The sequence below is a fragment of the Poecilia reticulata genome, linkage group LG3 (genome assembly GCF_000633615.1).
Source record: "Poecilia reticulata strain Guanapo linkage group LG3, Guppy_female_1.0+MT, whole genome shotgun sequence".
Lineage (NCBI taxonomy): Eukaryota > Metazoa > Chordata > Actinopteri > Cyprinodontiformes > Poeciliidae > Poecilia > Poecilia reticulata.
This window is the reverse complement of record NC_024333.1, coordinates 29,074,104-29,100,836: the sequence shown is the minus strand read 5'-3', so window position 1 is coordinate 29,100,836 and position 26,733 is coordinate 29,074,104. Positions and strand designations below refer to the sequence as shown.

At 37.1% G+C, this 26,733-nt stretch overlaps 1 protein-coding gene across 2 annotated transcripts; it reads right to left on the bottom strand.

Annotated features, from left to right (window-relative positions):
• Positions 1–8,149: 8,149 nt before the first annotated feature.
• Positions 8,150–24,637, bottom strand: LOC103462749 (AN1-type zinc finger protein 3-like). Of its 2 annotated transcripts, none has more exons than XM_008405721.2 (6): positions 24,251–24,637; positions 17,758–17,798; positions 16,689–16,874; positions 14,541–14,606; positions 11,704–11,766; positions 8,150–8,827 (listed from the first exon to the last, which is right to left on the bottom strand). In XM_008405721.2, the coding sequence occupies exons 1-6, from the start codon at positions 24,331–24,333 to the stop codon at positions 8,673–8,675; spliced, it is 594 nt and encodes a 197-aa protein (XP_008403943.1). In that variant the 5' UTR covers positions 24,334–24,637; the 3' UTR covers positions 8,150–8,672. The 2 variants fall into 2 exon arrangements, with proteins under 2 accessions (XP_008403943.1, XP_008403942.1); XM_008405720.2 differs by having other exon boundaries at positions 11,557–11,766; positions 24,251–24,634.
• Positions 24,638–26,733: the final 2,096 nt, after the last annotated feature.

The window sequence follows — 26,733 nt, the reverse complement described above, 5'->3', positions numbered from 1 at the left end:
TATATATATATAAAATCACAAATGAGTAACCCATGAAATGTTTTCCTGCAGATCATACCAAATCTATAAATATCCAAAGTCTGCAATTACTCATCACACACTTTCATGCAAGTGAAAATGTTTTAAATGTGTTGCATAACTGCCGCCATTTCATTCTTACTGCCTACAGACAAACCAGTGTCCAAATTTAGTACGTGAACAGAACTTCCAAACAGAAAAAAACATATATTGTGAAGTAAAATGAAGTGAAGTTGTATGGGAATGTATCGAGACTTCCACTTTCAATGTATTTCATGTTCTTCAATGTTATTTAAGAAACAGGGACATAGTTTTTGGAAAAACTGTGCTCACTAATGTGGGATGGAATCCAATTTCTGAATTAGCTCTGTTGCAAGTCACCTATTGTTGTGTTAACGTTCAAGCACATATAGCTTCAGACAGCATAGATGATATTCCATTGGCACCGTCTCTAAGATTGAAAGTATAGGATTATCTCTGCCTGCTGAATCTTGATATCCCTCTGCACTAAAATTACCTTTTGTTGGGATAAAAAAAAAAAAAGGATACAGAAGAAATTAAAAACATGAAACTGTGGTGAAAAGTAGTGGCTTTCCAGAGGGCTACAGCAAACAATAACTCCTCCTCAAAAAAAGAAAATGATGTTGGTGACAATATTAGGTGCAATGACTTGCTTTGGAAATTAGATTTTGAAGAATGAATGAAAATGAATAGAGTCATCTACCAATAGGTCAAATATATAGTGTTGCTGGCTTCTGCATGAAATGTGAGACCGTTAACCTCACAGTGATGAAAACAACGAGTAAATAAAAGCACAGACACAAATAAAAGATGAAAAAAAAATTGCAGTTTTCTATGAAGACCATAAAGTTAATTTCAGAGTTTAAGTCTTAAATCACCAGTGAATATAGTGGATGACTGTATGGTCGCTTGTCAATCTATCAACTTAACAAAATACACATTTTAATGAAACTAATACATTCAAGTAGAACTTACCTGTGTTTTTTTTATGATTTATTCTCAGATATCACAAAGTGGGACATGCGCAATAATTCGAGTCAATGAATAAATCGAAACATTTATTCAAAACTCTACTTTCCTATAGGCCTGTTCTAGGAACAGATACATGCACTGCTGAATCTAATAAATTATCAAGCATATATATATAATAATTATTATACTGGATTTTCACCAATTCATGATCTGTTAATCATATTTGATTACATCAATCTGTCCAGTGACTTCAGGTGGAAATGAGCATTTTTTGCTGTGAAGCTGAATTTATTTCAGATTTGAAATTTTGAGTGGATCTGATTCAAGGCAGAAATTTCTTGCTCCATCCATCACTGTTCCTAACTTCAATACAAATACAAGACGTCTTCATTAAAGTCAGATTCTATCTCTCTTTGCCTCATTCTGTTGAAGCCAGCCAGCAGCCGAGAAGAAGTGTGTAGTCAGCTTGTTCCTTAAAGGTCACAAGGAGGGAAAAAGTCAATCAGACAGTAATGGCTATATTGGGATTGAGTCTTTCACCATTGCAGCTAATTTCCTCTTAAACCTGACCAAATGTCAGCAGCAGGCCTGTTTGAAGCCCCTGCAGAATACTGTCAGCTTTTGGTGGTTGAAATGGTAATGGATGATACTGGAGTCATTAGCTACGGTATGAAGGAGGATTATGTCTTATATGTCTCCTGATATGGAGTAACTCTCAAAGAATATTAAACTGGAAGTGCAATCAGAGAGCACAGAGTCCCTCCACTGTCCTTGCTCTTCTTCACAGTTTAAATATTCCAACTCACCAACAAAATAAAAAATAAATAAATAAAAATCAGGGCAGTTCATTTTCCTGGAGCTTGCTGACTCACAGTCACTCCAGAGTTATCATGTAATGCATTCTAAATAATGCATGATGGTGATCTATGATGTAGCAAATTTGGGGGGATTTATTATTATTTTTTTTTTAATCAAAATAGTTCATTGTGGTCAAACTGATTTTTCCCTATGCATTTCCATGCTATTACTTCTAAGGCTTGCAGTAGGTACACATCCCACATATTTAAAGCTGTTGCAATGATTTGCAGCTGTGTTTCTGGAAACTTAATGGAAATTTAATTTCCCCTGTCTGTCCATTACTTATGGAGAATTTATAGCTCTTTAGCATCCACGGGCATTCAGTTGTTTGCATAACTTTATCAGACGCTGTGCCTGAGCTGCCCACTCATTTACTGTATAAAGCAGTACAGTGAGTCAGCCATCAAGTATAAAAGGTTTATTGTCATTTTTTTTATTCACTATAGTGTGCTAAGAATTCATCACACGGTACATTAAAAGAAGGTATATAAAGAAGTGTAGAAAGCAGCACTGCCAACATTTCTAAAAATCCTAGAATTATCTTACGTTTGAATCTTATTAATTAAATACAGAGCAACACTGATTACATCAGTAAAGCTTGCTCCCTATTTTTAGGTCAGGGAAAAGTACGGTTGGTAGGAGAATCTAATTCATCCTCAAGCTGTCTATCACAGTTTTGCACAAAATTGTTCATATAACAGAGAGATTTCAATTTAATATTATTCCATTCAGAACAGAAAATGAGGAAGGAAATGATGATAAAACTATTAAAAATGACTATCATTTCTGAAAAAAAATTTGATTTAATTTATTTACTTAAAAATGTTTAATACTTAAAATTGTAGTATAATACAACCTGTAAAATATAATATTGATATGAAGAAAGCACATCCTTAATACAATTTAGGTTTTAATCATAAAAATGATCTGGTCTGTTCCAAGTTCTGCTTTGCCTTCATTTATTAAACTATCATACAGACTAAATGAAATAGCTTGTAAAGAATTAGGTCCACCTTTAAAAATGGAAGTATTTTAAAAACATGTTTAACCAAATAATTCAAAATGGGGGTGTTTTTTTTTCTTCTTCTTCTTCTTACCATGACTGCTGCAACAGCAAAACAGATTTATGTCAAGAAATTGCACAAAGACAAAAGAAGCTGATTACATGTTTTCACAAAGAAAAAAAGAGACATTTATGCCATTCGATTGGATTTGAATTATAGTGTAAGTTACCTACATGTATTGAGAACAAAACTGGAAATACTCTTCGCCTAATTATGAATGAGTTCAGTGTTTCAGATGCAATCATGCTTCGTTCTCACAGAGCGGCCCTCACCAGCGCCTCCGCCACTCAGCTGCTACAGACTAGCAGCACCAATTAGCAAACACCTGGTGGAACTGTGGCAGAGTGTCGGAAAGAGCAGAAACTTCTTAAAGAGACGGAGCTCAATTTCAAGATGTCAAATTCCAAAGTCAAATCTCTTTTAATTTATGCTTGACATACACAGAATGTAATTTTTCAGCTTTGGAAAGTTTGGATGTATTGAGGTTAATTGACCACTATTAAAGGAAGAGAAAGTGAGACAGACAGGTAGGTAGGTAGCAGGTGTGCTAACTACCAAATCCATAATTCAGCCCCAAACCACATACATTTTGTTAAAGATCATGTTTACAATAAACTGCTCCTTCTTCTCCAATACTTAGCATAACAATAGCCGGTTGTACAGCATGTCTGAACTGTTACAGAACGGATGATGAAATTAGCCGTCATTGTAGCTTCACAATACATCACATCTAAATGTACGCATACTGCATTATTGAAATCAGACAGCAGTTTTCCACATCTGTGTCCTTTATGAGCTTATCAAATGACGACCATATTCTTCGCTTTAAGTGGGTGTAATGGGGGCGATGTAATTACAGACATGCTTTCACAGAGCTGAGTGCTCATGAGATTTAATAAGAATAAGTGAACTTATCACAACACTGTGCAAGACCAGCTCTGACTAGAAAACAGCCAGTAATGCACCAGACGGTGAAAATGATCCACTGCTTACTTTCAGCATTGTTACCTGCGACTGCTTTTACTGTATATGTGAGATCATTGTTTACTTTCATCCTCTGTGTTTACAAGAAAGTAAAATCAGCGGTTTTTCCCACTCCTATTGAATGAAAGTGGCACCGGTGTGTCTGAGGACGAGCGAAAGAGACTGCGGTCTAAAAACGACGGGCACAGAGAGAATCGTGAGACAAAGCATTTAACAAGGCAGTGTTCAATACACAGATGGTGTGTATAGCTGATTGAAGCCAATCAAGGCAGATAGAATGGCAGGCTTTCTTGTTTGTCTAGTCCTAAGAAGATTACTAACCACCGGCCACCGCATCTTATCCCTCAAATCCCCCTCTAACACCAGGCAGCCTCCTGCAAATACAGATCTCATGCTCTTTGTTGCCACCCCATTCTGGCATCGTTCTTCAGCCGGGGTGTCAGAATATAATCAAGACAGCATTAAACACAAAGAGGAGGAAAGGCAGTAACAACCGAGACAAAGTGAGGACTTCGCAAAGCCTGAGGGAGGATTAAAAGATTACTAATAAATGTGGTCTAGTTAAAGAGTGAAAAGCATCCAAGATCTACGCTTCTTTTGAGGTACTGTTAAAATGATAAAAGGGATATTTCAGTTCAACTTGGTTAACACAGGGCTGTCAAATGTTTTGTTTTTGCTTTTTTTTTTTTCCAGCTCAGACAAAATTTAATGTCAAAGATAGCCAGAGTAAATAAAAAGAAGCTTTAGAAATTATGATTTCATTTATCACAGAAAGTAGCTATGGCAACCCAACCTGGTGTTGTGTGAAGAGGTAATGATACTCCCCTGTAAAACCACAAATTTATTGTGATTAAACATGTTTCACAATCCACACTCAGATCTACCATATCATTAGAATAAAAAAGAAAATCCCTCTATAAGAACCTGGCAACATGAAGTAGGCTAAAAGGTCTCGAAATCCTTTCTTCATTAAAAGAAACTCAAGTAGAAGTGGAAAAACAAGGTCATTAACATCTGTGAGTCTGGAAGATGATGCAAAACCATAAACATGAAACAGAGGTTGTGTCCAGGAGTAGCTGACCAACCAAAATTACTCCAAGAGTGCATCAACAACTCATCCAGGATGTCATAAAACAGCCTAAAACCACATCTGAACCACAGCAGGTCTCTCTTTACAATCTCTTTCTGATTCACAGAAAGACTGGGCAAAGTGATAAGGGGGAAAAAAAGAAAAACTACTATCTGTCTTACATTTGCCAAAAACAAAACACCTTGAAGATCCCAAGAAGTTTGGGGAAAATCTTCTGTGGACCATTTAGAAAGAACCGTTTGTAGGGTGTGTGTCCTGTCATATCTGGTGTAAAGGAAAAGCAGAATTTCAGAAATTTTACCTGAATTTAATCGTGGTTGCGGTGGTGTGAGAACCCGAGGCTATCTTGGTACTTCACAATTCTGTAAAATCAACCAGAAATGACCGGAAATCACAGTTATCAGTTTATAACCATCATGCTCATTGCATCACACTGATCTATATCACACCTGTAGGTCCATCTGCTTACAGGTGACTGAGGCGATATTACGCCACAACCACATCATAAGCCATCAATGTAAAAAAAAAAAAAACTCTGCAACATGGCTGAATTAACACAGTTCTACTAAGAATGTTGTAGAATCCACCACAGTGAGATAAATGACTGATTGCCACTTAAAGCAAACACATGATGGCAGTTGCTGAGGCCATGGGTGAGATAACCAGATGGTAGGTTTATGGAACATCTACTTTTGTACAAAGAGCCAGACTGGTTTGAAAAGTATTTTTCATTAAATACATAAAAAAAAACATAATTTGAACACTGCATTTAATGTATTTGATGATTTGAAGCACTTCAGTGTAGCAGAAATAAATCAATGATTCTTTTAGAGCTATGTATGTATGTATGTGCACAAAAATGAGCCTGAATGGCTCATCAGTGGACATTATTGTACATTTAAAGTTCATTTTTACAGATACATTGGGCAACTATGCAGACAACCTGGGCTGCATTAACCCCTCCAAAGTGCTACAGGCTGATAACCTCCATGCCGAGCTGCGTAACATTAGTTCTTATAACAGGAGCCCTAATCACAATTTCAGTGCATCGACTGTTAAACGCTTTTTAACAGACTTGACATTCCTGTACTAAAAATTATGATCCAAGTTAAATCTCGGCTTTTTGCTGCCTAATCTTTTGAAAATTAATGGAAATACAAATCTGAAGAATATAAAACTGTGTAGTTTGTTTTGATTTTCATTAATAAATTAACATCCCTCTTAAATTGACATTCAGTGATCTGCACCTGTGTTCAGCTTTTCGTCACATTGGTTCTACATTTTGACAAAGTCTCAATAACCAAAATAGTTATGCGGTAACATTTTTTTATCACATTGATATGAATTCATATTTTTCAGATTCTATTTTGTTAGAGAAAATTAAAAGAGACTGGTAACTTATCCAACCGAGACGTTAGATGTGGCAAAAACCTTGACAGCAAAAACAATCTTCCCAATTAGAACCGTTGCAGCTCTAAACTCAGCAGAGAAAAAGAGATTACACTCCGACTGGCAACTGACCAACTCCAACATTTAGGGTCCTCTTTTGATCACTGCAAAATGTTTTTTTTTTTTCCATAACATTAATTAGTGCAGCCTACCTCAGAGGCCCATTGCAGCAAACATAGGCAACTTTAGTTAAAAGTCTCTTTTAACGCGCACGGTTTCCACACATGAGCACGAACACGAGCAAAGACGATAAGTGAATTAGAGAAGCTTTATAGCAGCCCTCTGTGAGCAGTAAACAGACGTTTACAGCTCTATAAAAACCAGCAGAATATTAGAGCACTCCAGGGAACCGGCACGTTTAAAGAAGACTCAACTTGCAACGTCTTACATTTGCCTAAAACGCACGTTACGCCACGTAGAATTATTTGGAAGCAAGTACACCAGAGATGACCAGTTTTTGTCTAACCCAGTTTATTTTTAAATCAGTAAAATAACAGGAAAGTGGAAGCAGAAAAGTAACGCAAAAGAAACATATATATATTTATATATCTATAATTTTAACATTCATTTTCTCATTTTTAAGCACATCACAACCAAATGCTTAAGTCCAAAAAGTAAAAGAGGTTAAACAAGGTTTTCTTTAAGATACACAAGATTCATTTATTTCCTTGTCATTCTTTCCACCGTCCCCCAAGAAGAGATGTCAAAGGCAACTGTAGCCAATTATTTCAAACACTTTGCTCGCCATAGTTCGGTTTCCTCAGTTACAGCAAACCAAGGAGGAGGAAAGGAAACAAGCAAACCGAATGATATAATGAAAGATGTGGAAAATAGGAGGAAGGTGCATGTGATGATCCTGCTGGATGAAAATCAAATCTTGTATTGGGGAATATTAATATACTGGTTAACGGAGAGAAACTCAAAGATATCTTACTTCAATGCTGGCATGGAAACTAGCCGGCAGTGAAGAGCTAAAACATGATGTGCAAGACCTGATTAAACAAGAGTCCAAAACAGGAACCCACCACTTACTTAATGCAGCTTCAGTCCCCAGTCAATAGTCTTCAATATGTAAGGATGCAAGCCTTCCAGGTTCAGGGATTCCTCATTAGTACATTGTCTCGTATGTCCTTAAAACCAGTCTTTTTCAATTTTGCATACGACAAGCACACAAAAGCCTCATACTTGTTGATTAAAGAGCATGGATTTGAAGAAATGCTTATATGTGAAAAATAAGGAGAGGATAAGCAGATTAGAGAAAAAAAAAACAAAACAACATAGCCCCTTCCCAACACTGAAATCTACATAATCCAAGAGCAAGGAGTTTGCTGTCCCCATGTGTCCACAACCGGCACAGTCTGCAGGTCCTGATTATAGACCGTCAGTGTCCAGAAACTTTTCTTTCTTTTAGTCCACTGTGCAGAAGCACCTTCAGTTTTAAACAATGTGGAAAGAAATGGTTAAATGGTTTTCTGCAGAGCAGAGGAAAATAAAGCGAGCTGGTGGGAGGGCAGGGTGAGCGCCGGAGATCCTGAGGTGGGTGATTAATAGCGGTTTGTCTTTCTGAAGGGGTCAGGGTTGTAAGAGCTGGATGGTCAGTGTGGGTTAGACATGACTTGAACCAAGGCTGGCTAACTAGCTAGCCTCACAAAGTCCATACTTGGCGCAGGGTACAAAGATGCTCTGGTCTGGATTCTGAGGTAAAGAGCAGTCTAGAAACAGCGCCAAAGCCAAAGTGTGCAAGAAGTATGACCAATTCTTTCTCCTTTTTCTCCTCCTGATCATTCTTTTTTTTTTTTGTCTTTTTTTCTGAGGTAAAGAGTACAGTCTGGTTTCCAACACAAACATAAGAGCTATTTCATCTTGAAATCCCTTTATATACTTTCACACCATTCATAGATTTGTAGTCAAGAGCTCCTCAAAAGAAATTATAATTTCTTTTGAGAAATTATAATTTCTCAAAATGTTCCTCTTATCAAATTTATTTTACTTGCAACAGGCATCTTAGCAAAAGGGATATGATCAGACCAAGAGGAGCAGGGGAGAATTGAAGAGCAAGCCAATTTTAAAATGGACCAAATTCAGGTTTGTATCCAAAGAAAAAAAAAACAACTTGTGAAAAACCCTGAAGAATTAAAGAAGAGGAGAAAAATCATATCCCTGTTAGTGCTGAGACTCCGTCTGAAAGCCGAGGCTCCTCTGGGGAGAATTGCTGCTCATGAACACTCCTCCCCGATGCGCTGGCACGAGCGGCCCACTTTACGGTCCAGCTTGACCATCTTGAGCACAGCCTCCTGACGGCCGCGCCCCTGGTGGTCAAAGAGACAATCGTGTTGCTCAGGAAGACGGTGGAGCATGCAGAAGATGAAGCCTGGACAGTAAGGGAGGGGTCATTGGTATGAGAGGGAGAAGGTCATTTAATTTACTGCATCAAAAAATAAAAAGTAAAATAACAACTGAGCATGTAAAAAAATACCACAAACAACAGACCATTTTAAACTGGATTTGACTTTAAATAGTTCTGCTTGCCGTTTCCTATTCTGATTCCATTCAGCAGAGAACAATCGTTTTCCTCACAGACTCCGCTGTAGCAATAAATCCTGCCGATATAGTATGCTCAAAACGATCAGAAATTATTGTCGGCTCTATTCGTCAGAAATTACTTAATTAATACACATTATAACACTGCAGCCATTCAATAAATGGTGATTAAAAGCCCAGTTTGACATCTGGCTGCAACGCAATTAAAACCCGTATGACGACTGAACAAAGGAAGGAAATAGCAGGCGGAAAGTTGGGCAACAATGGGACATAATTTTCCTCCAATCAGAAACCACACAAGCAAAAATAGCCGCCAGGCTCTTTTGGTATTCTAAGCTCTACTGGTTAATTAAACCTTTTGAAAGTATTAGTGGGCTCATTATAAATGAAGTAACTTTTCTCATTTTGATGAAACATGTCAACAAAGGTCAAGTTTTTAAGCATTACACATCGTTAGATTTGGGTTTTCCTAAATGTTTAACTTAAAATAATCAAAAAAAGCCAAATTAAAAGGCATTGAGTCCGTCAACTTTGACCACTGAACGTAACACAACAGAACACCGACTAAGTCACAACCAAGCCCTACTGACAGTGACTTAAGCTACATAAAATGCATTACTAAACTTTACTACCTTTGCTGTTGCTTAAAACACATTGTGTAAATTTTAAGTACATGAACCCTTTCATTAAATGGTAATTTATTTTAATTGCTCCTGCATCTTTTTCAACCACACTTTTTCCTTCCACACCACTTTCTATAAATAGGTTAGGATACAGTAATTTTCAGCAATGATCTTTGTGGCTTTCTTTTTGCAGTGTGTAAATGACTAAAATATCTGATGAACAACTGTCAAAGTCACCTGTAAGAACATGGCCACAAAGCATTTCTGTATCAAAAATGTATTTGTTTGAACTGCCCCACTATACAATAATTTGGCTTAAGAAATTGGGTTTTCACATCAGATACTTGGAATGCATCTCCCTCTTTGTGTTCACTCTATTAAGTTGTTTGAATAGAAACACTAAATGGAAAATCACAGCTTTTCTAAATGATTGAGATGCACCTGTATTCACTTAATCTTCCTTAAATACCATGAACTGATCAGGTAGGTAATTATTTCTGTCCAAATATGAAGAACCTGAACAGGGAAAAAAAAGGTGGGATTCAAGTTTTTTTGTTACTACATTTTTATTCCACTAATTTAAATTGACTCAGGTTACTGCTTGTGGACCCGGTAAGTCTGTAATTGCATAATATTCTGAGAGCAACGTGATTCAGAATGATTTTGTTCCTGGGTTTTTTTTTAGCCTCTAATGTCAAAACTAATGAGTTAATTAGCAGTTTAATACCAGAGCCCTTCCCTTATGTCATACTAATACTTAGAAAGATTAATATTAGAGGCAAAGCGAATCGAGCAGATGCCTACCGAGTGTGACAACACTGGATCACTTTCTCTGCTGGCGGATTCTTTTCTCCCCAATTTACAATCTGAAATGCATTCATGCTTTCAACTCATTTTCAGATCCTCTTGGCTTATAAACAGCAGCACATTTTGTCAGGACCATTAGCAAAATAATCTGAAATGACGGCAATAGTCGAAATTACTATAATTGCCACCATTTCCCCTTTTTGGATTCCTAAAAGCCATGTTTTCACAGTAAGCATTAAACTATTAGGAATTGATGACCAATGCATTGGGAAAAAACAGGGAGAAGTCAATTTCCAATTTAGATATTACTGCACTGGTATAAGGAGACTGATATTAAATAGCAAAGAGCTTTGACTTTTGAAGTACTTTAATTTGTATGCAAACAAGTTGATTAGGAAGCCAAGTATTGGTTTAAACTGCATTAGGGCTTGTGGTAATTGGCTTATGTTTTATTCGCAATGAGAAACATTCAAGCTCTCTGCAGTGGTCCCTATAGGCCAACAAAAGCACAAAAACTAATGGCAGAGCCAACGCTGAATTGCTCTTCTGCAAATGTTCTAATCCGTAATTAAAACTTTGAGCCAGACAACGTTAAAGTATTTTTCAATCTTTAAGGCAGGTAATAATCAATGCTGTACTACGCACACACACTTTGGATTTGATCTTTTACCTAAATGAGCTCTCTATGTTAAGATTGCTCAGAAATATTTATCTGTACTTTAGCTAAAGTCAAACCAAACATCTTATCAATTTAAGTGGTATTCCAAATTTTAAAAAACATATCTAACTTTAAATGCTAAAAAAGTCGAATTTATAATCTTATTTTACTCATATGGAAATCCAGGAAGCTGTTTAACTATAAAGTTCAACCTTTCCCTTTCAGTTTAAATATTGACTCACTTTTGTTTCTGTTCCAAAGGAATTTTAATCCTGACAATTACCCAGAAATCCCAAAATTCTAGTTTTAATATGTCATTCAAATCACTCGCTGCAAAGGTACAAAAATAAAAACAAAACAAAGACACATTCATACTGATCCTGTATGTACTGCGCTTGATAAATGTGTTAATCAGTGTGTTCAACTACGAATGTACCTAGATGGATCATATTACTGATAATGTCATCATACCACAGCGACAGGAGCCCAGTTCCTGCTGTACCAGCTCCAGTTTAGTTTGGCAGCGATGGCAACGTTTGCGGCTCCGCTGTTTAGAGCCGCTGCGAGAAGAAAATGGCGAAGATGACAATGATGATGACGACGATGAACACTCCTCACCCTCTGGGACCTCAGCCACCCTTGCTCGCTTCTCTGGTGAAGAGTCACTTTCTGACTCTGAGGCTTAAGACACAGGAAAATGTGCACAGATAAAGTAAAACAAGATAGCACAAAATAAACAATTGCAAAAAAAGTACGGTCAACTGCATTTCCAGGAGTTCTTGGTCATATTTACAGTTAATTTTGATTATGTATAAACAGACTTATTGTAGCAAGGTTTAACGCTGCTGAAAAAATTGTTAAAACAGTCACTATGCCCTGACAGTGAGACAAATAATGTATGAAGAAAATGAATAATTAGTGGCAGAGAAACAATCTAATATTACAGAAAAATAGAACTTCTTACAATCTTGACAAGCTCTGCTGCAGAGGAGGAGCTGCAGCGTAGCAGAGGAAAAGGCAGAGAGAGTGTGCTTGTTCAAATTTTCAGGCTAAGCTTATGGTTTTCTAAGAACTCCCTGCTGCAGTTTTAAAAGTTGAAGCATATAAAAAAGCTGCATAATGACCAAAATGAGTAAAGATTGACCTGTTTTCTGTAAGAAATTAACATATTTGAAGGTTGTTATCCAATCTAAAATGGTTTAAAGATGAATTAACAACTATTTACTACTAAAAGAGGGCAAAATGTTGGTTTGGTGTCAAAAAAAAAAAAACGAAGGAGGGAGAAAGCAAGATTAATAGGTCTCCTGTTTTAGATTACATGCCCGACATGAGGGACAGTAGGAGCCTGTAGCAAGCTTCCGCTGGTTGGCTAGAATTTCAACTCAGCTTTTCTCATCAATCCAGCAGACTTTTTCCCCAGCCCTGCCAAAATGCAGATCAGCACTCAATAAATCTCTGAGAACTAGGCCATGCAGTGCAGTCAGACATCCCCCTCCCCGCCCCACTAGCCCGTCTCATCGATCCCCTATATATGCGAGTGTGTGAGTCTGTACATGTGCAGCTTCAAGCTGTGAAAAATGGCATCCTTTCTCCCTTAGCCTCACTATCCTTGTATGTTGCTGTTAATCTATATGTGTTAAAGCAATCTTACAAGAAATTTAAATTAGATTTGAAGTTAGGCTAAACAGCTTTGATTTGGATCACACACAATAAAGAAGTGTGCAAAAACAGTGCAAGTGCAGGTTTTAAACATAAATACATATAGGCCTGAAATGATGTAACACGTGAATGTGTGTTTAACCCCAACACTCACATGACTCTGTAACTTTAGACAGGAGATCAGCACATTCCCACACAGCGGGGAGAGACGTGCCTACTTACTCCACAGCTGTCTTAGATCATGTCACGTTGTTTTGCCTCGAACTTACAGTGGCTCTCAAAAGTCTCCACACTTCGGTAATGTAACCCACACACGTGGCTTTTATCCCGTGCAATTTAACTGAATGCATACACTTATTTGGACAAAAATAGAAGGCAATGGTGAAATGGTTGCGTAACTTTACACGCTCTTGAACTAATACTTTGCTAAAGCAGCTTTGATTCCAATTTAGTGCACATTCGATTGAGGTTTACTGAAGTTTTACAAATCTATCCGGTTCTGACCTCTCTTTTCCTCTTTTGAAGTCATTGTTTTGTTTGTTTGTTTTTTTTATGTTTTTTTTTTTTATTTTTTTAGCTTTCTTGAAGACAGGAAGTTTCATACCAAAACAGACTGGTACATGGAACTATCTTAGCCTCCTCCACCTTGACAAAAGAGAAAACAAAGTAGGCCCAGAGCATGATGCTACCACCATCATGTTTCAGAGCTGGCACGGTGTTCTGGTGAAATTCAGTGTTGTTTTCTGCCAATGTTGCAGAAGCACCTTCAGTTTTAAACAATGTGGAAAGAAATGGTTAAATGGTTTTCTGCAGAGCAGAGGAAAATTAAGCGAGCTGGTGGGAGGGCGAGGGCAGTATGTATATGTATATGCACACATGCGTACATATGTTGGATTAAAAATATTCTTAAATAAAGAATGTTCAAAAAAAAAAGTTCAAACTTAGTTCACATTCTCCCTCAGGGATTTGGGAATGTTTAGTCGTGTTCTCTTTGGGGGAAAAGAATTACATATTTGTAAATTAATCTAGAAAAATAAGAATATAGACTGTTACATTCAGATAACCAGCACTTTTTGGAAATTCTTGCATTTCCTTCAATGTTACTGTCAACTTCTCTTGTTCAGTTCAAGTCTTCTTTTCAGAAATGTCTAGTTTTGTAATGTCCCATTTTTTCCCTTGTAATATGATGTGTATAAAATGCTGTGGAATATTTTGTACCCTCCTCTAGACTGAGTACAAGAAGTTCCTTTACTTGCTCTCCCTTCTGAGTTTAGCGAAAGGATGCAAACGAGCAAATGCAAAAGGCTCCTATTAGAACAGATGAACTTTACAGCTTTAATCACAATGACTAATGGGAGGTGTGAGCTCCAGAAGACTGGAGTAATTTTGCATTTTTACCTCACAAGTCTGTTTATACAGAATATTTATTATATAATATTTAGAATAGGTTTCAAAATGATTATGGAATAATTTCATTTCTTCACAAAAACCTGAAGTTTTACCTGGGTGGTGCACACTTTTGAGAGCCATTGTAGTTCGTGTCACTATCTCTGTCTGTGTTGTACATCCTGGCTACTGTTCCAAGTGTCTTTGCCCACACTAGCAAACAAGTAGCTAGCTTTTGTTTGCTCATTCTGCATGATCCATGTATTCTTCCCATCAGAATACTCCCAGGAATAAAACAAATCTCTTTTGGATCTATCCAATGCCCTTGATCCTGCTGGGCTCTCAAAAATCAGCTGTGTAAGTGAAAAGAACAAGCGAGTGGTAAAAGACATAACAGAACCAAGGCATACCAGATTCGTATGAGCGCTTTGTGGGGGTGGAAAGTGAAGCCAAGACAGTATCTGTGTTGGATAGTCCTGAAAAACAGACAATACAAGCAAAATGGGAGCAAAAGTAAGAAAGGGCAACAATTTAAAAAACAACTGAATGTGATAATATCATTCCCTCCCTCTTAAGACTCAGTTTTGCTGTCTTAGATCACCGTTTTCTTCTGTCTAGGTTTCTAAATTATTAATAGAACAGAGATGTTTCACTACATTATAAAGATTCAAATGAAGCAGAGAGACAGATGGGTGCACTACTGGGTTACTCTGAAAAGCTCAGTTTAAAATCAGAAAGCACCATAAACAAAGGCTAACAGACATTTTGCCCATGGTTGCTTGGATACTCTTGTATCATTTTCCACACAGTAACAGCTAAAAAGACCATGACTCTCCAGTGTGGAATCCATTATTTAAGCTGCGAGGTGTTTTGTTTTTTCACACCAGCTATGATGGATAGCTAACAAAAGATGCTACAGCCTCCCGTGAGCAAATTGAAGCCAATCCACAGACGGTTAAAAAAAAAAAAACTTTTTAGAGGAGCTCTACAAAATATTTTTTTATACAATCTATAATCTGCTATTCCAGTTTTAAATCTCAGAAAATGTTAACCTTTCAGTGAACCTTTAACATAATTGACTCCTTGTTCTAAGGAACCCAACAATTACACACACATACCAGTGAGAAAAACAACAGTAACACTAAAACAATTTAATGGCAATGAAAAAAACAACCTTTTTAATCACATAAACTGATATAATTTGTGAAGCTAAGCAGATTAATAAACTAGCTTCAACAGGATTTTTTTTTCAAAGATAAACATATATTTGCAATATATTGCATGAATCTAATATAAGGTCAAAATTACTCCTGCAGTTATTTCACAGTTGACAAGGTTAGTGAGATTTTTTTTTTAAGTTCCACACATCAATTTTACTACTGCTACTTTTTTTCACCTGTGCCAAATAGACCTCTACAAATAAACTTGTCACACTATAGGGATGACGGATGCCAGGGCAATTGTAGGTGTCCTATTTGGACTTTTGCTTCTGAGAAGACATCCTTTACCATCACTCTGTTATTGTCTATAAGGACAAGTGGAACTTGCTTCTTTGGCAGACATAGCAATCAATTAAATTCTACAATACAGATTTCGTTCAATAAAATTTTAAATTGTGTATTTTAACTCAGTTTTGGTGCTTTAGTTTCCTTTAAACGGTTATATCACCATTATGCACCTCTTTCGATGCTTTGAGTATTTTTGATTGGTTAGATTTTGACACTAGTTATAGTTTAAACCAAAATGATGAACAAAAAGATGTCAGGAGAATGGAAGTACACTCGCCCAAGGTTATCTGCAAAGGGGGCAGAGCAGCGGGAGGAGTACAGCCCAGTAGTGCACCCGAAAGCATAATGCTCTTCTGGGATAAAGATAGGAGGATAATAACTATGTAAGGATTTTTTTTCTTCCTTTTTTTAATTCTGACGGACCAGGAGCAATTAAGAGGATGATAATGTTTGAAGACTTAAGAGTACAAGAGACACAAAGTGAGGAAGATTGAGTTGACTAAAAAGATGAGTCTTAGCGATCCAGATTGGAATGTTGTGCCATTTGTAGTAATTTTGGTTATTAAAGTAAGATGAGTGTTTTCAAGGTGTTTTGCATAGAAATTCATTTTCTGTGGTGTCCATATGCTTAGAGACATTTTCCTAGCAGGAACGGAATGATGTGGATCTCTGAGTTAAAACCAGAATCAACGCTGGAAAGGAAGAGATGCTGCTTTGGCATCGGTTTGGACAGATCCTGACTGGTTCCTGTATATTCACAATATGGTTTTGTTTTCCCACAAAAGCCGGCAGCGCAGGTTTTGGCACATTTCAAACAAGACAAGCAAGCAAACGAAAAATGTTTTTATGAGTTGGTGCTGAAAAGCTCGTTTTCCATCTGTGGCCAGGGAGAGCGTTTTCACCATCTGACTCAAAATCCAATAAAAATGTGTTTTTGACATACCTGTCTTTGTCCAGTCTCATCCTTATGTCTCAGAAAACCATATTACAAACTATAATAAAAAGCAGCATATTTCAGGAAAAAATTAAAAACAAAACCTTTGGTCTTACCATTCTGAATATGAACAGATGCCACTCCAGTCTCTCCTGGCGAAGGTTCTTCTGAAGTGTTGGATCTTGACATCAGGGACTGACTAATGCCGTTTGTTTCAGTACAGAAGATGTCCGTTTGACTGCTGCTGGTGCTTGAAGAGGTCTTTGGGGCACAATCTTCGTTTGGCTGTTTCTTCTCAGTGTCTATGAAGAAATTGGCAGGTTGAAATGTGTTTTCTTCTTGTCCCAGTCTATTTATTCCAAAAGAACTTTCATGTTTTCGAAATTAACAGGGCAATGTTTCAAATATGTGTGGCACAGCGATGCATCTTTGGATGAAGAACAGATTTTAGGTTAAGAGCCAAGACTCTCTGGCATGTGATTATAACCTGAGCGAGGTGAAATTAAAAGGTTCCGGAGATAAAATACCCTGAGATGCATGAATATAAATATTCTGATATACCAATATGCAATTTTTGGACATACTAACGACCAAGTTTTAGTAATCAGAAAAACACTTTTTAGTTAGTTAGTCAAATGACATCTTGAGATTATGTTTTAAACACTAGCCTTTTATTTTATTGAGCATTTTATGAAGAAATACTTGAAGACCTTTTAATCATGTAGTAGATTTTTTTCTTCTTCACATATTTACTAGCCTATATGCGTGAGTAAAAGTTACATTTTATGACATTTGCCCACAGTGGTCACAAAGTGCTTCACAGAAAAAGTATATCCAACAAAATAAACAGCAATCAATGCACAACACATAAAATGAATACAATAAAACCATAAATGCACATTATAAAAACTTATATAGCAGTATCTGTGAAAACTGTAAAAACATATTTTACAGGCATTGTTAATACAATACAGTCCAATCAGCTTGTTTTCCTGTGTAAACTTGTAACAAAGCTATTTAGAAGACCGCATAAAAATATTCAATCAAAACTGTTCACCACTTTCTAAAATGGGAAATGTATTTACTTAGAGACAAGTAGCATTAACTAGACTTAGTGTACTCCTCATTTAATACAGTAAGAGGTAGAATATACCAAGCACAAATTGATAGATGAGAGTAACTTACCTGCGAAACATTTAGAGCAGAGATTCTTAGTTTTGCTCGACCTGTGGGAATTAGAGAACACTTTGTTAATGACATCTTCAGTGGTTAACAGGAAAAAATAAACAAACACCTGAGGTCTAGGATTCAGTTTTATGGAAGATTACAAGACTAATTGATCAAGACGTTAACCAAGGTCTGCTTTGCAGCAACAGGCAGTCTCTCTCTTCAAGAACGGCATGTAAAATGTCCAGCAGCTCATTAAAACCATGGCAAAAACAAGAAATTAACTAAATAAAATAATAACAAAAAGGCCAGAGAAGAGGATGGAGTGGAGATCAGTACATGTTGGTGAGTTAATAAAATGAAATACAAAAGAGTAACAAAGTAAGAAGTAGAACTGAAATACAAAAATTAAGTAAAATGAGGATTTATTTCCTAGACAGGTTCAGTATTCAGATTACGAGAGAGCAAGAGAGAGCAAGACTTTTAGGAGATAACAGGAAGGATGAAGTTATTACAGCAAAGTTACAGCAGAGTTTAAAACTTTTTCACATCCAACTTTTCTCTGTGATGGAACATGCTGGATTTGAAAATGTGGGAGGCCTTTTGAAAATCTCTAAATTAAGGTAAAAGTCTACATCTAAGTTTATAGTTAGCAAAGCTAATAATAATTAATGTTATCTTTTTAAGACTCTGTACCCCCAATAGGAATTATCAATGTCTGTCCAGAGTGAAAGGACAGAAAAAGACATAATCTTATATGTTCTTTTTTACATTATTGTTAAAGTGGAAAGAGAATTATTTAAAATTATTTGTTTTATAAAAACAGGATCTTGGAAAATTAGGCACAATACTTTCATTATGGAATCTCTAATCAGCAGTTATTTAAACATTTAATTAAAACTTTACTCCTAAAATTTCATTACTTACTCCTCACAGAGTAGTCTTACAGCAGCAAATGTCTGGAATTAACAATTATGTTCCAAATAAAATCAAAAGACACCCAGGACACCGCTTTGGCAAGGCAGACAGCTGACATGACGACTGTTTAAACAATTTGGTTGTTGTTTTTGCAACAACTGTTAAGGAAAAACCTCAAATAACCTGACCTGTTCATGAACAACAAAAGCATTTCAGTTTTCTAGAACCCTAAATGTGTTTCTTACAGTCCCCAAAACACAGCTCTTCCTTCTTATCTTTAAACAGATCTTAGAAATAAAATAGCTATTGTTACACAGTGGAGCAGCGAAGCCTTGATAGTTTCAGTAGCGCAGCTCTTTCAACAGATAGCTTTAGCTTCCTCCTGAGAAGGCTCTTCTCATTTCCTCTCCGGCCGTCGTCCTGACTGTCTGTGCACAAAGTGTGACGGTCGCTGCTATCAGTCACATTCTATTTATTTTGGGCGCTTCGTTGCACACCTTTGTCCTCGTTTCTAAAAGTAGGGTCAGCTGCAGTCAACCAGAGGGGATGGCTGGCATTTTCTAAGTATGTATAGTCCTGAGTTTGAAACAGAAAAGAGGAAACAAGAAACTAGGATGAATCCTAAACCTCATGCATGTAGAGAGCATATAACCGCCATCTTTCTATTAGCCCTGTAAATGAAAGGCAATCAAACCACAGTTTCATTAAGAAAGATTGGAATGAAGACAGGTGAGAAATCTGCTGAAGCCTAAATAAAGTCTGAAAAGAGTGCAGAAAACCTGTGTTTCACCACTGGCCCAGTGCCAAGAAGAATACCTAATTAGTAAAGATTCCGTCATCTCCAGTTTAAGTGACACAAAACTGGGTCAAAATTGTTAATGTTTGAGGAAGTCTGATTCTGTTAAGGTCTTACCGATACAATCAAAACTACAAAACCTTCTAAAAAAACCTACCAAAGACATTGTGTCACCTGTGAAGGAGGCTAAATTATTTAGAGTGATGGTCTATCACATATAGGAACTAAGCTGGATTTAAGTCACAAGGGAAGATGAGACCATAAATAATGTACTACTGTGCCAAATTTGCAGTCTAAAATTATTCCTTTTTACAGTTTCCACAAAAATGATGAACAATAATTAGGAAATGTAATGCTAGACTGCAGCATTAATTGTGCGCCATTTTCTGCAGACAGAAAAAAAGCCATCATAGAAAAATTAGGCTGACACCTTTGGTCAAAGTATACAACAGTTTAAAGTCACAGTTTCAAACCTACAACATTTTTCAGCAACACCATTCCTGTGGTTTGGACACTTTCTATTGAGAATGCAGAGACAAAGTAGCTTCAGCATAGAGCACAGCACTTTTTAGATCACTACCTAGCCAAAAGCTTAATGTAAGATTGCTCTAAATAATTTACAACAAGCATTAATTTTACAACTTGAGAAAAATGCTAAATTCTCCTCTCTAAAAGGAAACCAGATGAAAGAAAACACACCCAGCTGCCATTCTGTCTGCTTTTTCTCCGAGCTGGAAAAACCAAAATGAATGGAAAAAAAAAAAAATTCTAAACATTAGGAGAAATTAGTGAAGTATCCATATAACAACAGCTCATCTGGTGTTGGTTAAAGTCAGATTTATTTCTATACATTTGGTTTATGATGGATAATGACTTTAACAGCTGGGATGTGCATTAGAGCTATTAGATGAACATTAAACTGATTATCTTGACTAGAGTCAATTTACGAGAGTTCTTATGTTTCTTATGTGCGCTCATTTAATCACAGTGCTATTAAACAGAGAATAACTCAATCACAATCAAGCAGATAGAAAAATAGTCAACTTTATTATCACTATTACTCACATTAAATATATTTTTTTATGCGAGTAAAAATAATTATTGAATCAAATCCAATTAAAAATCCTACTATAAACCTATTTTACAATGAGTTCATAAATTTCTAATAGTGTACCTAAAATGATCAGTTTTAAGTTATGACTTAATTCTTAGATGACCAGCTGCAGCTATACATGGTGACCTTGAGTAAGAGTTTGACAAAACGGCACTAATGGGCAAGTCAAACATTAAGGCAGACAAGCTGAATAATGAGTTCCCTCAATTTAGACAGCAATCTACAATAAAAAACATCTGTTTTACGTCTTCAGCATTAAAAGCAGATACATGGCATTACTAGAAATCCCATTTATCACTCGTTCATTGCCCACTTGCAATAATCCTTCTGATAGCTACTCAAGCGACCTGCATGTTTCTCAAACGGTGACAGCAGCCTGAAGAACCTAGCACTTTGGTATTATATTCAGAAATAATGATGAACATTTAGCTTAGCCTTCATATTTTCCAAAGTTTCCATGCTTATTGGCTGTGTCTGCAAAACTCTGACCACCCAACTCTTTTGTCTGCCTAATGAGGACAAATTCTTCACTTACACCAGATACTTACAGAAGTACTGGTTCACGACTTTGTTTCGGTTGTAGGGGAAATGCATTCCAGTTAGACGAAAGAATGTCAAACTACCTGCCGCAGAAGTGATGTGGCTAGATTGAATGTTGGAAAAGTATACCTCTCCACCACATGAGAGAAATTAAATCTCAGAATGTCAACCAACCTAAAAAAAATATATCAAGGCAGTCAAACTGTCTGCACTTGTATTATGTTACTTAGCAAGAAAACTCTTTGGAACTGGGCCTTTTATATGTTCCAATATACTTAATCTAACTGTATCAGACGAAAGCAGTTGGAAAAACACATGACAGACTTTAAATATATTTATCTACATGTGAATATAACTGATTCTGTGTAGTGCCTTGACATAATTTTATAAATTGCAGTTTTCTGAGTTGAGGCTTGCATCATACAGCACACTGTTCAAGTAAAAAATTTAAACACCAACTCATTTTGGGGCCACGTTTTTACTTTTTTACAGCAGTTTGGAAACGGGGCTCGATTCTAAAGTCGAACAATACGCTCAGAGCAATATAATGTTTTTAACTTAGTTTTAAATACATTTTTAGTATTTGCACTGCTTGCAACAACAGTTGTCCAAGTCCAATCTTTGAAAACTACTATCCTGGAACTTTAGATGCATCCTTTCTCAGACACACCTGAACTACATGGATGGCTTGTTACCAGGTATCTGCAGAGCGAGCTGAAGGACATACTGATGAGGGAATTCAGCTTTTTCATTCAGGTGTGTTGGAGCAGGGATGCATCTAAAAGTTGCAGGACAGTAGCTCATGAGGTATAAACTTGAGCAGCCAAGCTCTATAGCTGGGGTCTTCAAATCCGGGCTGGTATCCTACAACTTTTATGTGCTTCTCTGCTTCAACACACCTGAGTCAAATAATGAGGTCATAAGCAGGACTCTGGAGAACTTGACCGCATACTGAGGAGGTGATTCAATCATTTGATTCAGGCGTGTTTCACCAAAAAAAAAAAAAACGACACTAAAAGTTGAAGGACACCAAATAGTGAGGCCTGGATTTGAGGATCCCTGCTCTACAATATGCAAGATACTGTTTTGTTAAACTTTGTCAAACTGTTAATAATTAACACAATTTCAATTCAGGCATCCATAAACTGGATGTTAGTATCAGTAGGTCCGTGGATGCTCTTTTTCTCCATGTTTTATCTCCTCAATAACAAGTACTTGCTTGCTACTGTGGGTTAAAGGTTTGAGAATCCCCACTGATAAAGTAAACACACCCAACATAAACGTATTTACTTCCTTTTACACTGAAGAAGGTTGTCAAAGGGACCTGGTCTTTTATAGAATAGAATTTTAAAATGAATCTCTGAATTAATATCCTCACATACCCTAAATGACCTAATTTGGCAAATAAGCCCACGCTTTTCTTGCTTGGGGAAAAAAAATCAAATTGAAAGGTCTAAAATTATGAATGAGGTCACTGCATTTTGACTAATCATCTTCAGATGTGTCCAATAATAACTCAAAATAACAAGAGCACTTTTTAAATGTATAATATTTAAATACAATAGTGTATATAATAATAATAGTAGCCATTATTATTTATTTATAATTCCCTTTTAGACTTGAGATATTGATGGGATAAAATTAATTTGGTTAATTAACATGATTTCAAAAGGTGCAAACATCTCTATAATCTCACAACATATCAGATAAGATACCAAGCAATAAAACCTAAAAAGAAATTTTGGAAGCCCTAAGAAATTATATTTTATGGAGCCAAAAGTTTGAGGAAGGATATAAATATATTTCAACAGCAATGAATGCTCCGAAAACCACCACGGTCTACATTTATCAGAAAAGGAAGAAGTCTGGAGCCATAAAGAGCCTTCCTAAGTCTGGCCGTCTGACCACACAGACTAAAAGGGGAAGAAAGCTTTGGTTAGAAAGTTGACCAAAACTCCAATGGTCCAATGAGCTCCACTATTTTCTTTGTGGGGATAAGAGAACCATCAGCAAAGGCTAACAATCACACTTGTATGGTAGTTGCCAGAAAGAGGCCGCTCCTCATGAAAATATTGCAGCTAACTTGAAAATTGCCAAGAACAACTTTAAGAAAGTCAGATCAGGGCAAAAATTATTATCTGGTCTGATAAGGCCAACAAGGAACCTCGATTGCCAGTTTATTTTGGAGAGAAAAATAGACACCGGCAACCACCACTTGCTGTGAAGCATAGTGGTGACAGCGTCCTGCACCGAGGATGAACTGGGCAACTAGTCCACATGAGATACAGTATGATCACACATATGATCAAAGCTAAGTTTTGGTATGATTCTGACTCTGATCGCGAAGGTGATTTCTTTAAAGAACCACGGATAAAAAAAAGAATACAACTTGAAATCATGAAATCCTGCACCACTTTGCTCTGGGACTGAGACTATTGCAACAATTCATCTTTCAACCCCACAGTTAAGATAACAAAGGCGTGACTTTAGGAGCAGTCTATGAATGTCTGTGAGTGGCTCAGTCAAAGACTACACCTAAATCCAATTTAACATCTCTGGGAAGACCTAAAAATGGCCGTCTACTGACACTCCCCGTCCAACCTGAATGAGCGTGAGAGGACCTGTAGAAAAAAATAATATCCCTAACAGGTGTTAATACTGGATTAATAAACATTCAACAAAAATGTGCACATATAAGCTCTTTTTCGTCTTTGGGAAATAAATGTAAAAAATATGTGTCAAGACGGAATTGTGTTTATTTATTATTATTTTTTGTTGAAAAAATGGAACACTGCTGTGTTTTCACTCATGGTCTGCTTGACAGCCTTCCAGTGGGTTCACCGTTTGCTACTTGAACACCGTGTGTTAACTAGTTCCCACTGTATTAACGCTGTCCCACCTTAAACATTACATGTAGTTGTCGCACACTTACCCTACTGTCTACCTTCACAAGCTAAGGTTACTAAGGCCAGCTGCTGTTAGCTAGAAGCTAATGCTACAAAACAATGAGGAGGGGGGTAATGACAAGAACGGCAGCTCATCTGTGTCAGGGTTGCTAATGCTAGTAGCAGTCGACTTTGCTAACTGTTGGGAAAGAAAGACACGTTGTAAAGAAATATATTTCAGGAAACTCTCTGGCTTACCCCCAGAACCCGCAAGGGCAGCGCGGGGGTAAAACGTTGACGTTGCTTGGACCCTTGCTACCCTCGCTCCCGGAGTCCCCCATATCGGACCTCCGTGACAAGCTGTCGCGTAGCAGGTGAATCCGTGGATGGAGTGAAGGCCTCCTGTTTGCGCTCAGCTAGCCCCGGCTTTAAAACTATCTACTCGGGTCGGAGTAATTCTTAAGAGTTTCAGCCGAAAATGAGTAGCTCTGCCGACACGAGCGGCTTGTGAACACGTAAAATTAATCCAGTCTCAGTGGGTGTCAGGGCCCGTCAAAGCCGACGACGGACAGAGCCACTGGGGACGCTGGGCCGATCAGCTGGAGAGAGGAGCAAACCACTGGAAGAGATGGGAGGAGCGGTGAGTCGCTGTAGGAACTAAACTTCAGCTAATGTGTCTGTGCCGAAGAGTTTCAACAGAAAGTTGCGAGTTTTTTAAATTCAGCTCTTGGATGATTCACTAAAGGTTTTAAGTTTTTCAGAGAAGCTAAGTTTTGGTATGATCCTGACTGTGATCGCGAAGGTGATTTCTTTAAAGAGCCACGAATAAAAAAAGAATACAACTTGAATTGTATTTACTCCGCTTTTTTCAGCGTTTAATCGTGAGTATTCAGTATATTAATCCAGTAATTTAATTGTTAGGAAAACCTATTGATTGCATTAGGGTGCCACCCAGGAGACCTATTTAATTAGACACAAATCCAGCCATAGGACCGAGATATAACTAACAGTGTTTTTCATGGGGAAGACCCCTGACTTGATTGACAGATGTCCAAAAGACAGTCGTCATCTCATTCAAAAAGAGAATAAGTCACAAAAGATAATTGCTGAAGAAGCTAGTTATTTGCAAAGTTCTGTATCAAAGCATTTTAATGGAAAATTGAGTGGAAGGAAGAAGTGCGATAGGAAAAGGTGCGCCAGCAACAAGGCAAACTTTCAATTTGAGAGGATTGTCAAGCAAAATCAATTCAGAATTTGAGGGAGTTTGTCAAGGAGTGGACAGAGGAGTTGGTGCATCAAGTGCCATCACACATAACAAAGAGTTATGAGCAGCAAATGTCGCAGTTAAGTCATTCTTAAACCAGAGAGAACATCAGATACGTCTCACTGGGGCTAAGGAGAAAAGGAACTGAACTGCTTCGCAATGGTCCAGAGTCCCATTGTAGTAAATTCTGAAATTCATTTGAAAACAAATGTTCCAGAGTCTGGAGGAAGAGTGGAGAAGCACAGAAGCCACGTTGTTTTAACTCTAGTGTGAAGCTTCTAGTCAGAGATGGTTTGGGGTACAGTGTCATCGTCGGCTGGTGTTGGTTCACTGTGTTTTCTGAATGCAGTTGTCTACCATGAAATTCAAGAGCATTTCATGCTTCCTTCTGCTGACAAGCTGTATGGAGATGCTTATTTTATTTTCCAGCAGAACTTGACATGTGCCCACACTGCCAAACATAACAAATCTGGTTCAGTGACCACAGTGTGCCTGTTTTTGATCAGCCAGCAAACACACCTGACCGGAACCTCATAGAAAATCTGTGGGCTGTTGACAAGAGGTAGATGAAAGACACCAGATCCAACCGGGCAGATGACCTGATGGCAGAAATCAAAGAAATCTGGGCTTCCATTACAACTACGCAGTACCACAGGCTGATCTCCTCAATGTCACAGAGCATTGGTGTAGTAATTAATGCAAGAGGAAGTTCAACCAGGTACTGACTGAAGAGAAATGTACATACTTTTCAGAAACCTAACATCTATGCTTAAATCACATTATGTGATTGCCACATTTTTTGAGACACTGAGATTTGGGTTTTCTTCACCTCAAAACCATAATCATTAAAACTGGGGGGAAAAATTAGAGTTTGAAATATTTCACTCAAGCCTTTGTTTGCTTTAATTCATTAGCTGTCTTTTTTAATTATTTTGATATTAACATTTATGTAAACAAAACATATACAATATGATCATTTGTTCAAATCGGAACAAAAATCTGCTGACATATCTTGGGAGTATTCATCAGTTTTGTTGGCCTTTGAGATGGAAGGTGTTTTTGCGTTTTAGGGAACATGAGTTCTATGACGCCTCAAAAACGTGCAGAGAAGTCTTATGTTCGGCACATATCAAGAGCAACGGTTGTTCAGCAGAAAATATCTTAGAATGGATTATTCTAAACCAGCAGCTTTGCTTGGTGACGGCTGTTATGGAGACGCTTGTGTGTAAGTATATAAAAAGATGCAACAAATCCTTTTTGTTTTTCCTTGTATTTTTATAAACTTTCCAACAAGGCAAAGCTTTTCACTACAAAATACCAAATTCATTAAAACATTTTTAATCAAGTAAATTAAATGGTAGTTTTTTCAGTCCAGATTGTCAATAGATAGATAGATAGATAGATAGATCGATAGATAGATAGATAGATAGATAGATAGATAGATAGATAGATAGATAGATAGATAGATAGATAGATA